Below are 16925 nucleotides of genomic sequence, written 5' to 3' on the forward strand. Positions count from 1 at the left end.
TTTCATGAGGTGGAAGATGATTCAGATCCAGATCTAGATTGAGATTCAGATGTGGATTGTTATGTATGGATTTTCTATCATGACGAGACGTGATCAATGCATGGACAACAAGTTAGCAAAGAACATGTCAAGACGGGAAGAGGAGGAAAATGCCTCAGATGGGATCAAATATGAAGGACTAACAAAGCAGAGGGGAGACTAAGTTTTCAATTAGCCGAGTTTATAGGGATTGCATTTACTCATACAAGACCTGGTCTTCAACAGCAAGGGCACATATGGGAGAAAAGCATGGAGCTGATGAGCCATGGGATTCAAATGGTTCGAGAAAGTATGGATAAGGGGTGAGAAGCAATATGGCTTGAAACGGCAATAACACACGAGGCATTACATATAATATATGGGCACTACTGAGAAGCATAAAAAGAGGATTGACAAATATATTGCCAATACACACACATACAAACACTTTAGTAAACTTTATATTATGTACATGGCTAGAGCTTGAATTATATCTTGTAATATATATTAAATCTTATTGGAGTTTGTTAGGTTGGGTACACAATCCCCTCGCGGTTTTTCCCTATTTATGGGTTTTCCGCATCACCAATCTCTTGGTTCATTTACATTTACATTCTTATTAGTTTAGCTTCATTATATGAATCGATCTAAATATTCCTTAGCAATTAAAATACTAAACTTGGTAAAAAAAATTGTCATCGTCTGTGGGAAATTTGCTATGGATTTGATTGATTCAATACCATGGCGGGCAAGGAATTGGAAAAACAAGTCATAAATCAAGAAGTTGGGACAGAAAGCAACAAGGAAATGGCTACAACATTGAAGAAACTATAGGAAGAAATGGAGAAGACATGTTTTGAAAATGAAGCATTGAAGAAAGAAATCACCACGGCCAAATCTAAAATGAAAACGGGTGTAGTCAGACGTTTGAACATGGATGATGCTGAGGAGTGCGATGAACATGAGGGACCAACAAAGAATACTGATAATGTCATCGAGATAGAGGACGTTAATAATGTACCAAACAATAATGATGATATAGAGAGGAAACATGATGAACGACGTAATGATGATCATGAGGAATGAGATGGGCATCATAACAGGAGAAGATCACGACACAGGAGTACAAAGTCTCAAAATCAAATTCCGGAGGAGTTCAAAAAAGAATTACAAGAAGTAAGGGAGTTAATCGAGAGGATTCCTGGAGTTCCCAAGCCATTGGAGAAAGCAACCCCTACGAGTTATGTTGATTCACCCTTTCATAACAACATTGCTTTGGTGGAGATACCAAAATGCTTCAAGGTGCCACAGATGAGGCCATATGATGGCACTAGTGATCCGTTGGAACACATAGCGCAATATAAACAGAGAATGTTCACAGTGCCTATTACTCGTGATCTAAAAGAAGCTTGTATATGCAAGGGATTTGGCTCGACGTTATCACGACCAGCTCTATAGTGGTTCGTGAATCTGCCATACAAGAGCATCAAAACATTTTCCAACCTGGAAGATGCATTCAATATGCAACTTGCAAGTAGTAGGGTGTTTGAGAAAACCACGAGTAATCTATACAAGATCGTGCAACATCACAGAGAACCATTACATGTTTACCTGACACGATTCAACAGAGAGAAGGTGACTATAACCAACTGTGATATTCCTACGGCCATTGAGACCTTTAGAAGGGGCTTGGATAGAGAATCTCCACTTTTTGATGAATTGACGAAGTATCCATGTAGAACTATGGATGGTGTACAAGCGAAGGCTATGGCACAAGTTAGGTTGGAAGAGGATAGAAGGGAAGATAATGATAAATATTACAGATCTTGAAGAAAGATTACAACACCAAGGTGTAGGATATAAAAACCCTATCAAGGCCCTGGAGGGAAGAGGCATACATCAACATAACTCGAGAATACAATGAATGGAAAAAGGAGGAACGTGTGGGTTGGAAAAAGGACACTAATTTGCCACCACCATACGACAACTATGGTTTCACGATAATACCATCAGCCATGATGAAGGAATTCACCAAGCTGGGAGATATAGTTAAATGGACAATGAAAAACAACAAGCCCAAGGCGAATCCAGACTCCAAATTATGGTGTGACTACCAAGGAGATTATGGACATAAAACTTATGACTGTGTGGCTTTACGAAAGGAGCTACAGTTTTTAACCAAGAAAGCGTACTTAACTAAGTTCATGACATTCAAGAAAATGGCTCACGTCAGGAGAGAGAGGTCACCCAATAGATATGACATAATGCCAATGAGACAACCACCACCACCACATCATAAAGTAATTAATTTCATTGGAGATGAATCTGAAGTGTGTGGATCAACGTACTCACAAGCTAAAAGGGTGGCTAGGGAGACAGATATACGAGTCACACAAGTAGGAATTGATAATCGTACCCTACCACTTTTGACATTTGATGAATCAGATAAGAGAAATATTCGAGAACCACAACAAAATGGTCTTTTCATCTCTCTCCTGGGGGCAAATTGCTTGATCAAGAGGATATTGGTTGATAACGGAAGTTCTGCCAACATCATGATGCTGAGCACGTTGAAACAAATGGGTTTGGAAGAAAGTGACATGATCAATAAAATAACAACTTTGGTGGGATTCAGTGGAGAGACCAAATTTACAATGAGTGAAATCACTTTGCCTATGTATGCACAAGGGTCAACCTCTTGGAGAAGTTTTGCATAATTGATGTTGACTCTACATATAACATAATCGTGGGAAGACCTTGGATTCATAATTTGTAGACGATTCCATCAATATACCATGAAGTTCTCAAGTTCCCAACACCATGGGGTGCACAAGAAATTAGAGGAGACCAAGACAGGGCACGTGAATGTTACGGGACATTCTTGAAACCAACAGCCCAATATCATGGGAATGAAACTCATGTTGCCAACGTTACAGGACCTGAAAAATTGGCTGAGGTCGATCTAAAGATTGGAGACAAGAAAGCTTTGATAGGAGAAGACTTGTCACCATCAAATGAGGCTAACTTGGTTAATTTATTGACAACAAGGTTGGATGCATTTGCATGGGAACACAACGACATAATGAGAATTGATCATGACATAATCACTCATAAGTTAAACTATGATCCAACTTACGTCCTCATACAACAAAAAAAGAGAAAGTTTGCAGCAGAGAGGAACAAGATAATCAATGATGAAATAGACAGGCTCTAGAAAGCTGGAATGATCAAAGATGTGCACTATCCCGAGTGGTTATCCAACATTATTATAATGCAAAAGAAGAACGAGAAATGGAGTGTTTGTTTTGATTACACGGACTTGAACAAAGCATGTCCCAAGGACCCATATCTGTTATCTCATATTGATACCATGGTGGACTCGACGGTAGGACATGAGTTGTTAACATTTGTAGATGGATCAAGTGGTTTCAACCAAATCAAGATGGAGCCATATGACTGTGAGAAGACAACATTTATCATGTATAGGGGGATATATTGTTATTTAGACATGCCTTTTCTACTACAAAATGTCGGGGCAACATTTCAAAGACTCGTCAATAAAATGTTCAAAGAACAAATAGGTTGAACAATAGAAGTTTACATCGACGATATGGTAGTTAAGTCAGTGAATGCTGAAAATCATGTACGTGACCTACAAGAAGTCTTCGACATATTGAGATCATACAACATGAAGCTCAATCCCTCCAAATGCAATTTTGCTGTGTCTTCTGGAAAGTTTCTTGGGCACATGGTGACAAAGAGAGGAATCGAGCCCAATCTGGAATAGATTAAAGTGATCTTCGATTTGAATGGCCCATATAATATAAAAGAGGTCCAAAAACTGACAGGAAAGGTTGCATCCTTGAACAGATTCATTTCTCGGTCATCGGATAGGTGCAAGCTCTTCTATGACGTTTTGAGAAAGAACAAGGGGTTCGTGTGGTCAGATAAACATGAAGCTACATAGGATGACTTAAAGAACTATTTCACCAGTCCCCCACTCTTATCCAAACCCTGGCAAAGTGAAGACCTCTATATTTACTTGTCTGTTACTGATCATGCTGTGAGTGGAGTGCTCATAAAAGAACATGAAGGTGTACAATCACCCATCTATTACGTTAGTAAGAGCCTAGTAGACACAAAAACAAGGTACACATCTCCTGAAAAAAATGTACTTGCATTAGGCATGACTTCAATAAAATTTTGACATTATTTTAAATCTCAAAAAAATACATATCATGATAAATTTTCCTTTGAGGAGTGTTTTATGTAAACCTGACTTGACGGGACGGATGGCGAAATGGGCCATACGTCTAAGCACTTACGACATCACATATGAAACTAGGACTGCCATAAAATCACAAGCCTTAGCTGACTTTGTGGCTGATTTCAGTCCAAGACAAATGATGGCAACTGGAATTTCAATGAGTCAGTTCAAGGGCAGATGTCAAGCCATGGACGTTATACATTGATGGAGCTTCAAATGTGAATTGAACATGATTGGGGCTTGTACTTAAATCTCCGTAGGAGGATATAATAGCACATTTAATATGTTGTGATTTCAAAGCCTTTAATAACGAGGTTGAGTACGAAGTATTGATCTTGGGGCTCACGGCTGCTAAAGACATGAAGGTCAGACACATTGATATAAATTGTGATTTATTATTGATTGTCAATCATGTCAAAGGCTCTTATAAAGTTAAAGATCCCAAGATGATTACGTAATTATATGTCACCAAGAAGTTGACAAGCTGTTTTAATACATTCAACATACAACAGCACCAAGGGAGAACAATGTTCAAGCCGATGCACTGGCTGGGCTTGAGGCTATTTTCAAAGGCCCCAACTTAAATAACATCCCAGTTATACATATCATAAAGCCTGTTATTGAAAGATTGGTTCGCAAAATGGAGGTGTTGGCCCTTGATCAACGTGACAACAGTTCAGATGAGGTCATGGACAGTTGGATTCAAACATACAAGGACTACTTGCAACTTGGAGTCAAATCCAGCATCCACAATGAAGCCAGGATCCTTAAGAAGAAGGCATCAAAATTAATGGTTATGAATGATGAGTTGTTTAAAAAGTCTTCAACGGGACTACTTCCAAGGTTCTTAATAAAGCATGAGGCTGACATGGTCTTGAGAGATGCACATGAAGGAGAATATGGTAATCATACTAACGGAAGGAACCTCTCTCTAAAAATTTTATGCTTGGGCTATTATTGGCCAACATTAAGATAAGATGCATTAGATTACACGAAGAAATGAGACACTTTCCAAAGACACGCACCCGCCATACATCAACCATATGAGCATCTGAACATTTCTATTCCCTCTTGGACTTTCATAAAAAAGGGGGATGGACATTGTGAGGAAGATTCCACCTGCACCTAGGCAGAAAGTTTTTATGCTAGCCATAACGGACTATTTTTATAAGTGGATCGAAGCTGAGGCGTTCAAACTGTGGCGCCTATGAAACCCGGGTCAGAAGTTTGGGGTCCACACACACACACCTTATTTATAACCTGCTTATAATAATAATAAAGATAATAATAATATGCAGTGATCCTACTTACCAACTATCATGGATCGCAACAGGTTAAAGTATGCACACAAGCCAGACACACACTTATATTACAAACCGTCCAAATCCCAACTATTTAAACTCAGAACTGAGTATTAAGAATTATTACAAACTTTTACAAACTTAAATTATTCCAAAAGATGCCTACTAGCTTAACTCGATCAACCTGAACCCCTAGCTCTCGCGCTGGACTGGGGATCCTTGCTACCAACTGATTCCTTCTTAACTGAAAAAGAATATAAACAACATCGCACAAATGAGCTAACTAGCTCAGCAAGTCTCAATGACAAGACTGAGAATAATGATCATCAAGTGAAAAGGGTTATAATATCAAGTGAACAATGAATTATGATTTAGAATTGGATATTATATTTTCATTTTAAAAACCAAGGTTAGGCTGCTGATCAGTCAAAGACTAACCCCGAGTAAAGCACACATCACTACTCTAACTATTGGATCCAAGGCACACATTGGCCTAGCTTGACCACGAATCTGGTCCACAATTTTATAAAAATAATCCAATTCTAACATAATAACAGAATAGACAATGTAAAGTAATAAATAGAATCATAAATAACATTGGATGTTCGATAATGAAATGGTTTCAATCTTTATAAAGGATCAATATGGCAATTTCAAAGCTTGACTGTTAGGTAATGAGAGAATTGGATAACAAAGGAATCAATATTTCAGGGTTACAAGGATTTGGTCTTTCAAGCATAAGGTACGATGGTTTGAATATATAAGTAATTTGATTCAGTGTTTGGTATTTAGTTTGTATGTATTTGTGGAGTAGTATCGTATATTTGTGGTTCGTATTTGGGTATACAACAGTCAATGGTTTAGAAAGAATAAGGTTTACGGCTCAAGATCAATAACTGGAATAAGGGTTTTGGGTTCAGTGCTTCAAAGCACTTGCAATATAAAACAGGACTATCAATTATCTACAATATATCTCGAGAAAGTTCAGAACACTTGCCTGGTACTAGCTTGCTATACTGCACTAACTTCCAATCACAATCGTCTACTCCTCGACTATCTGTTTCCCTTTCCTATACCTTGCCTCTTCTGCTCACATATCATAAGCATCTATCAATACTCAACTTATACGATTCAATTCGAAACATACTTCTATTTACCCTTCGTTTCACCCAAATTCGATTAACGGATTGAAAGTTACGCTAATAACAAGTAAACATCGAACATATAGACCGACAGTCAACCACCGAGTCACATATAGCAGATAACACGTCAAACAATCAATGATATATCATTTATAAAGAAGCCTCGGGTTATAAACAGGCTTTCGGGTATTTAAAATGATTTTTAAAACATTTTTCGGAATTGAAACGGGGCGTTGGATCAATTTTAAAATAATAAACAGGGTTCAGTTGGCCAAATCTGGCTTCAAAATAATTTTATAATAATTATCGAGCCTTGAAAACAATTTAAAATAATATTTTAAAGCTCGAAACTATTTTTCGAAATTTTTAAATTATTTTTAAATAATTAAATCTAATTAAATAATTAATTAAAATCAATTAATAATTAATTAAATTAATTAATCAATTAATTTTCGAAGTAATTGACCAATTAATCAATTAAATATTAACTGAAATTAATTAATTAATTAATTCAGATTTATTTTTAAATTAAAAATAATTTTTGGAATTAAAATAATAATTTTTGGAATTTTCAGAAATTAAAAACGGATTTTTATAATTAAAATAAATAGAAAATATGATTTTTGAATATTTTTAAAACAGGAATCCTATTCTTGCAAACTCTGGAAAGTTCAGGGACTGAACTTCACCATCTTCAAAAGTACAGGGACTAAACTGCAATTTTTACACGGGTCGCAGGAAAACTTCGGGGATGACCGGAGAACATGTTCCCGGCATCCTCACCCCACCACAAGCTCCAGATATGATCTACAAACAACCAGGAATCTATTCATGCAATCAAAACACATTAATAACCCCTGAGCTGGCCGGAAAATGGCCGGGAAGTTCGCCGGTTTCCGACGAACTCGACGTAAACTTCAAAACACAACTCCCTTTGATTCAGACATACTCTGTTAACGAGCTATATGCCAATCGATTGCAAATTTTATAAAGAACACAACCCACTATAATACAACAGCTAATAACCCCTAGATCAAAAAGCCCTAAATTTCAATTAAGAACATTCATACGGGTTATAAACCCTAATTTCAAAATTCAAAAATCAAACTCAATTTTGAACATGTTATTGAACTCCAAATCAATCATATAATATATCAACATCATCAGGGAAACAAGCCCTACAATATGCAATCATCAAATCATTCGAACAATCATCCGAACAAAAATTCATATTTTTACTCAAATTAATCCGAAAATTAATAAAAATATAGAAAATTAACCTTGATTTCTATAGTTCTGGAACTTGAAGAAACTGATAGAACACTCCGAGACCTTCTATTTGGTTACTCCAGCTTTCCAAACAGAAATCACTAACACCTTGATTTGTTAGTTTGATTCTCAGAAAGATTATATGAATATATAGATTTTCTCTGGAAATTTATATAATTACTGTCTGCAAATGATTTTCGGTACGAAATAAAATATGGTAAAGGCTATTTATAGTTACGGAAAATTAGTATCCCGTTGGATCATTCCGGATATAAAATGGTACGTTTATTTATAAAAACTGATCCAAACGGTACCGGTTTTCGGGATAATTATCCAAACCAGTACAATTTGTACTGCGGTCTTGGTCTCAGCGCCTGGTTACTCGTATTACGAGGTGATAATTGTGATAGTTTAATAAAAAGATCCCGTTTATCAAAAATACGAGTTTTATTGATTAACCGAAACGAATAATGTATCGAAAATATTGCGCCGGGACCCGCGCATGACAAACCGTACGCCGGATCGAAAAAGTCGAAACATGAAAAATGCTCGGAATATTGCAATTAGGTTAGGAAGGAGTTCTCGGAAGAGTTTCGGGTTATAAAAATGTAAAAACGGATGACGTCGGTTGGTTCCCGTTTGTATAAAATAGTTTTTTAAATACTCGGAAAAAGATTTTATAAAATCCATATATTTTCTATAAAATCATAAATCAACATAAAAATAATTAGGAAGATATGACAATTATCTATATTTTATTTTGGACATATGAAAATTAAAATACTCAATTAATATTATTTTCAACATCCAAACACATTTAACATTTAATAAATAATTCACAGAATAAATACCGAACATACATAATAATTATTTATTAGCAAAAATAATTACACGATATATCCCGAATATTACACAAACAGGTCACGTCGAAAGAGGTGATCTCATTCATCAAGAAGAACATTTTCTGCAAGTTCGGTGTACCTTCTAAAAATTATTTTTGATAATGGATCATAATTCATAAGCAATAAGACAGAAGCACTTTCTAAATGTTGGAACATTAACCTGATCAAGTTGACACAAGATACCCTCAAGCCAATGGACATGCTGAATCAATCAATAAGATTATAATTACCAACCTCAAGAAAAGACTGACATCATGCAAGGGAAAATGGGCTGAAGAATTTCCATGGGTATTGTGGTCGGACAGGACTACTCGAAAGACATCACTAGACAGACACCTTACAGTTTAGTCTATGAGACTGAAATAGTCTTACCAACAGAGATCATGATGCCCACTGTCAGGTATGGATTGTTGACAACTGATATAAATAATAAAAAATTGGCACATGACGTAGATACAGTGGACAAACTTCAATAAATGGAAAAGATACATGTGGTGTCTTACAAATAGAGGGTTTCCAATAGCTACAACAAACATGTTCATATAAGAGCATTATGTGTTGGCGACTTAATATTGAGGAAGATATTTCAAAACACTGTGGACGTGACAGCAGGAAAATTTTCTGACACCTGAGAAGGACCTTACCTTATTTTTGCAGTTGTGGGATGTGGGGCTTATCGGTTGTTAAGTTTGAACGACACCCAAGTGCCAAGAAGCTGGAACACTTTACACTTGAAGCTTTATCACATGTAAAATTTTCTAGTTTATCCTCTCATTTCAGTTTTTAGGACTCTTTGATAATAAGTCGCTAGGACATAACAATAGTTGATCATTGAATCTCGTTTATATCTGGTATGGCGTTTTTACATGAAAAATCTCGTATCATGTTTTTAGTTCATGACATTTTGCATCATACATTATATGACTATGTGAATTGTCTTTAGCAATTTATATTTCCTTCTAGATTTAATTATGTTTATGTTCGTTTACTTTATCATAATGAATCTAAAAATTGCTCATATGACAATTATATACAATCAATTTATGACAAACAAGACATGTCAACTACGAGTGTAAGGGCTGAACACCCTACTACATTGTGTTTCTTCAAATAAAAAGTAATATAAGTAGGCGATAGTCTTGATTGACGTGAACATTTTATTAGACTTCTTATGATGATGAGTAACACTTATATATTCACGTCACACTAACAAATAACATGAAAATTGGTGAGTTTCAAGAGGGATAAAGGCCTCTTAACCACTCTACGAGTGCATGCACCAACGTATATTGATGAATCAAACAAAGTAGATTGGCGATTATAATTAGATACGAAACAAAGAATTAAATCGTTAAGATACATATTGGCGACGAGATGAAAGCATGTCTTATAAAATTACGTAAGTGATTACTCCATTATGGCAAGTAATTGACCGTAATGTTTACGTTTTACTAACAACGCTTAGAAGGGTTTTGCTTTACAAATTTAACAATTATTCAACGCTTAAAATTTATAAAAAATTGTTAAGTCACGTATGCGATGCCTCGTAAAAAAACTATAATAAAAAAAAAGTGAATCGAAAATACGCTTGAAATACATAAGTAAAGAGAAGTGATTAGATGATGATAAAAATAAAATTCATAATGACGTACATAAAGTTACGTTAAACATTCCAAACAAAAACCATCAAAAGTAAACCATAAATCCCCCGCTATAAAGCAAAACATGGATTAAACATCACAAAACAAACAAAAATATGAGTAAAACAAGTTGAAGATAAGAGATAATGTAAATATAAAGTCATTCATCATCAGGGTTGTCATCCTTAGGGGATTTTATCTCCAGGTCATCAGCTGAAGTGTCGAATTCATCCAGAGGAAAAACATCATCAGAAAATTATTCCTTGTTGTAGATCTTCACAGTCTCAATCACGTCCCAGGATTTTCACTCTCATCTATGGCACTCCAACATAGTGTATATCCTAGTCCTCATGATTTGTTGGTTAACAATCTTCTTAGCTTCAGAACGTATATCATGCTCAATAGACTGAACCTTGGTGGCAAAATCATCAAACTCTTTCTGTAAACTATTCATAGCAATCAGCTTGTCTTTGGTGAGACCCTCTGCAATTTCCAACTTCTTAGAACAAACCTTATGCTCCACTTCAAGCTCCTTGGTCACTTGCATCTTGTGATTATAAACTTCATGAGCAACTAAAATACTTTGAAGTACCTACACAATAATAGAAGACGGGATAGAGAAAAGCGATAACAAGAATCAAACAAAACACGAAGATAAAGAAATTTTCATGTAAAGACATATATGAAATGAATAACCAGCACTTTCATCAAGAATATCCTCAATATCTTTAGCAGAAAGGTCCCCCGTTGACTGTGAAAGTATCATATCATCAAGCATATAACCAAATGTGGAAGGACTTGCATGGACAACATAGCTTTGGGTCAACAATGACATGGGAACATTAGAACTAATAGTGGTAATAGAGGGGTTGACCCTGACTTTTTAAGTCATTGGGCTCGCAGTGGGGCTCGTCAAGGGACTCTTTAACATAGGGGGCTTTGGAAGACCCAGTTTCAGTGGACTTCTCCTCACAAGATCGTTTGTTGAACAAATTTTTACCAGAAATAATAAGGGGCTTAATGATAAGGGGCTTAAGCTCTATAACCAAAAAACATGGCTCAATCCATGATAATAATAAAATCAACGAAGACAAAGCCAAAAAGAGATATGTCATAAAAGAGATATATCATAAAAGAGAGAGCACGACATATACCTTTGGCGTACATCCGTCCAGAACTCATTTCTAAATTTTGATCACTCTTAGGACTCTCTAAAGTCTCAGAAGTTAAACTCTGAATTGACTGAGATGGCTTGACAGCGGAAGAAATAACGAACTTTCCCCTGGTTCTGTTTGTGACAATCTTGGAACCAAACTTCCTTGAAGCACCGGCTTCACTCTTTGGCTGTGATTTCTTCATATTGGAAATGAATTCTTCAACATTAACCTGTCCAACATTTTATATGGGCCTACCAAGGCAATTAGGCCATAACCTCTCAGAAACCAGCAGGGCACAGATCTTACCAACAATTGCATTAGTAGCACTATTACTCTCATCAAACTCAAAGTCACACTCTATAGTTGACAAAGACAGTGTATTAAGAATAAGACGTGTCATATATTTGTACAAAAGGACATATCAAGTAAAGGAACAGTTGGGGGATAATGACATATCGAGAAAAAAGCATGCAAGATTGGTAAACTACACTGTGCATCATGAATATGGTAAAAGATGTCAAGGCGTGAAGAGAAAAATAAACCAAAAAAAATTTGTGTGTAAAGAATGATACTTGTATTATTCCAATGTTCCAAGAGATAATCAGCATCCTCGCCAAGTGTCCTCTTCTCAGCAAATATATAGTCATTCTTCCAGTTTCTATCATTAACCATATCATTGTTGAGGATTAAGGGGTCCTCGATATCCTTGTTTGTGAAAACAGTTGTTGAATTTCTTGAGACCATAGGAGTGCTTCACAACAGTAACATCAATTTTTAACTTATGTTTCTCTTCAATAGCATCAAGACATGCCAAAGTCCTTCATGAAAAAGCATGAGTTGGCCAAGAGATACTCTTAACATCTTCAATATATTCACTATGAATTTGGAAAAAGTAAAAGTAAGGCTGACATCGAAGGGGTAGAAATAGAAACATACCCAACCTTTCTTGTACGAATCAACCCGGATAGTCGAGTCAAGCATGATGATATTGGCGTTGGTCTGGAAAAGCAACTTCACCTCTTTGAATCGATCAGATTTTATGAGGCTAAGCTGGCTATCACGACCATGAAGGAGATTGGTCGTAATCCAATTGGAGTTCTCAGTTGATGTTTTGGGGATTCATTTTTTTGGCTCTCAGAACTACAGGTGGATTTCTTAGCCATTACTTGAAAGCAAATAGAGGTTTGGTTCTCTGATTTGAGCAATGAAGAAATAAAAAAACACAATAGGCGATGAGGAAGAAGATGTGAGAGTGGTGTATATAGGGAAGAGGTCAAGTTATTGATAAGCTTGGGAGAGGGTTTTTTGATAAACGAAAAGCCAATGCATGTATATCAACAAGATTGATTACACGCCTATCAAGGGGGATGTATAATTCACACACGCAAGTCCAGATATAGTTGGATATTATTGATTTAATTTTTTATTAAATATTTTATGAATTAAGTTTCTTAATTAATAAAATCTGGGGCTATTGTTATGTATGGATTTTCTATCATGACGAGATATGATCAACACATGGACAACAAGTTAGCAAAGAACATGTCGAGACAGGAAGAGGAGGAAGACGCCTCAGATGGGATAAGACATGAAGGACTAACAAAGCAAATAGGAGACTAACTTTGCAATTAGCCGAGTTTATAGGGATTGCAGTTACTCATATAAGATCTGGTCTTAACAGAACGGGCACGTATGGGAGAAAAGCATGGAGAGGATGAGCCATGTGATTCAAATGGTATGAAAAATTAGGGATAAGGGGATAGAAGCGATAAGGCTTGAAACGGCAACAATACACGAGGCATTACACACAACATTAGGGCACTACTGAGAAGCATAAAAAGAGGATCGACAGATACATTACCAACACACACACATACAAACACTTTAGCAAACTTTGTATTATGAACATGGATAGAGCTTGAATCATATCTTGTAATTAATATCAAATCTTAGTGGAGTTTGTTAGGTTGGGTACACAATCCCGCCCACAGTTTTTTCCCATTTTTGGGTTTTCTGCGTCACCAATCCCTTGTGTCATTTATATTTACGTTCTTATTTGTTTAGCTTCATTATATGAATTGATATAAATAGTCCTTAGAAAACAAGGATCATGACAAATCTGTTGAGGATTGGGAGGCGCATTTCTTTGGTCTTGCCAGGATTCAAGTGCTATGTTATGATGTTATTGAGTATAAGTATTCTGATAGGGTGATGAGATAGTTTGGGTTGAGATGGAGTATCCCACGATCACCTGTTAACATGACTGAGTATAGAAGGCCTATGGTTCCGTTCAATCTGCTAAGATTGGTGAGTGGACCTGTTTTAGTCATCACCCAGAGGTTGTAGTGGCTCAGCAGTCAGACTCAGTTGATGACACAAGCTAGATGTAGTTGTGCTTAGACATTGCATGGATACGTGTAGGGAAGACACACTGTTAGGTCCCAATATGTTTGTAGAAGGGGGGTTGAATACAAACTATACCGTTTAATCGAATAAAATATGGAATAAAAATTGAAACAAAATTCAAGTTAAATAAAACTTTTATTAAACTTGAAATGTGTTACAACAACGGTATCTGTTACAAGGAATTAATCTCAAATTAATTATCATAAATTTAGAATAAATTCGACATGAACTTTTTCTATTTTTGCAATAATTAGAATCAAATGCTAAAAGCGATTTGAGATTAAGTTCTAGGGATTTTGATCCGCTAGATAGTTACACAAGAACAACAAAAGAATTTCTAGTGGATTGGATTTAACAATAACTGCTAGAAATAAATGCTCTGAGAATTTTACAATAATTTCTCTGCTTCTGTTTGTTTTGTGTTATTCAGTGGTTGGCTGTGTATTCAATTGTGTTGACAAAATGATCTGTTTCTGTTTGTTTAAGTAAACAGATCACTCGAATTGAATCAGCATAACATTCGGCAAGACAATCCAAAATGAACTAGCAAGACAATCCAAAATGAACTAGCAAGACAATCCTTTGAACTGGTAGAACTTTCGGTATGACAATTACTTGACTTGGAAAGACTATCGGTAGGACAATAGAATGACTTGGTAGAACTATCCAGAAAGACTTGGTAGGACTTTCGGTATGATAATCCAATTGTCATACCAGTTCAAATCTGTTTTGCTGATTTTTCTTTTTGAATATAAATCCAAAATCATTTCTGAAAAATGCATAATATTAATTCAGAATTAATTAACCAATTAATTCAATTAATCAATAAATTAATCTTTGCAGATTTAATTTATATTCTTAATTAATTTAAATGACTTAATTAATTAATAGAGAATTAATACTACTCTTGAACAACAACCACTCTTCTGACAATCTTCTGAAAATCACTGAATCCATTTCACCACTTGAATGTTGACACTCGATGTACTGTCTGGTTCATAAATGACTAACTTCTGTGATGTTTCTCCAAGTCTTGATTTTCTTCAGATTAAATTCCTGTAATTAATTGATACCCTGACGAGATCTCTATCACTTGGTTAAATCTACAATCTTGATTTATATCACTGAGGCTTGATCAATTACTTGAGCTTCTTCCAGTGAATCTTCAAGTCTGTAGATGAACAATGTTTCTTAACCCTTTGACAGATGTTACTTTGTGAGATCTCTCTGACGATATATCCACTATTTACTTATTACATTCTTATTTGAGTTGAGTTAAATCCTCGAATAAACAAATAGGCTTAACATATGCCTTTCAATCTCCCCCTATTTATTTGTTAGACAATAACAACAAATACCTAGAGGATAACTCAACTAACAAATAAGAAAAAGATATAAACAGTAATGCAAAGTAAATAGCAGAAAAGTTCTGGATTATATTTAACATTTTCCAGATTCCAAAAGAAATTTACAAGTGAATACAAGATAGATGTTCCTCTAGCCTGAACATATAACTACATTAGTCTATCTTGATTCATAAAGCTCTAATCATATTACATTGAGTTTTGAGCTAATTGACTTCAATTGTCTTCTCTTCTGACTTCACCTTCTTCTAAATCTTGAAGCAACTCCTCGTCAAAGACACGATCCTTTTCTGAAGTGAAGCTTGCTGGTCTGACTGGTTGAACTCCAACTGACTTCAGCTTATTCTTGAACTGATTGTACCTTTTAATATTCTTTTCACAATAAGCTTGAATCAAATCAGCAGCTTGAGTCTTCAACATGGATGAGTATCCAACAGTTCTTAAATGATGTTTCATCCAGACCAGATGCTTAGCTGAGTAGTCTTTAAGAGATTGTGCATCTAGATGACAGATTTGAAGATAATCAGACTTAAAGAATCTCACCTGATGAGGATTGTTGACCACTTGAGGACTAGCCCTGCTGGCAAACTCTTTAAGCCTTTCTCGAAGAACTTCATTCAATTTTGAGCTTCTTTTTACTTTGTTGAGAAGAACCCAAATCTCTGACAAAGAACGATTCTCAAACAGATGAAGTGACACCTTGAAAGATCCTTCACTCTGACAATATACAAAAATGCTCATCTCATTTAGGGATCTGTCAAAAGCAGCTGTGATCCTTGAGACTTTAGTCTTGATAGCATTCATGTACATGTCATTGTTAGGATTTGAGATTTCCAGCTTGTCAAGAAGATGTAGGAACTACCTATCATTGTTAGTGCTCAGCTGAGGCATATCAAGTACTCTCCTAGCTTCATCCCATTTTTCACCAATCTTCAGTCTGACATCTCTTCTCCTTTCTTGAGTCTGACAATATCTATGCAGATACAGAAGGGGTTGGCATGTCTATATTTTATGGATACCAATATTCCCCCTGAGTATGAACAGGAGTTTTGGAGGATTGCCCCTATATTTATGGAGCCATATTGCCTATTCATGCAGGATATTAGAAGTCTGGCATATACAGCTCCATTGTTCCAGCATATTCATATATCTCTCGAGGCGATGAGACCTATATTTGGAGGGAGTCGGGAGCCCGATGTCATTGACATGACACAACCGTCACAGCAGGTGTCACAGGCCCCTACATATGCATCTCTATTTGCATCAGTATCATCTTCTTCGAGGGCCGAGAAGATAGATGTTCACCGCTATGTGGAAGGTAAATGGGAGATAAATAAGAGGCTAAAGTAGGAGAGGATGGAGGCTATTAGGAGATATTGGGGATGGGGAGGGTTCCCTGTGAGGGCTCCTATTATACATGATCTTATGTGGACCTTGGGCACAAATGTTATGCAAACTT

The 16925-nt window shown here is 36.0% G+C and overlaps 1 protein-coding gene across 1 annotated transcript; it reads left to right on the plus strand.

The window, feature by feature from the left end:
- Positions 1-1539: 1539 nt before the first annotated feature.
- LOC141718576 (uncharacterized) lies at positions 1540-3232 on the plus strand. Its single transcript, XM_074520956.1, has 3 exons — positions 1540-1794; positions 1953-2642; positions 2795-3232. Exons 1-3 carry the CDS (start codon positions 1540-1542, stop codon positions 3230-3232), a joined length of 1383 nt encoding a protein of 460 aa, XP_074377057.1.
- The last annotated feature ends 13693 nt before the right edge of the window (positions 3233-16925 follow it).

The sequence above is a fragment of the Apium graveolens genome, chromosome 4 (genome assembly GCF_009905375.1).
Source record: "Apium graveolens cultivar Ventura chromosome 4, ASM990537v1, whole genome shotgun sequence".
NCBI lineage: Eukaryota > Viridiplantae > Streptophyta > Magnoliopsida > Apiales > Apiaceae > Apium > Apium graveolens.

Excerpts from the sequence above, each read along its gene's own strand:
- LOC141718576 (XM_074520956.1), top strand. The coding sequence starts at position 1,540 with ATGCAACTTGCAAGTAGTAGGGTGTTTGAGAAAACCACGAGTAATCTA. Across the intron at positions 1,795-1,952 it reads AAGCGAAGGCTATGGCACAA|GAGGAACGTGTGGGTTGGAA; the intron begins GTTAGGTTGGAA and ends GAATGGAAAAAG. Across the intron at positions 2,643-2,794 it reads TCAATAAAATAACAACTTTG|ACGATTCCATCAATATACCA; the intron begins GTGGGATTCAGT and ends CATAATTTGTAG.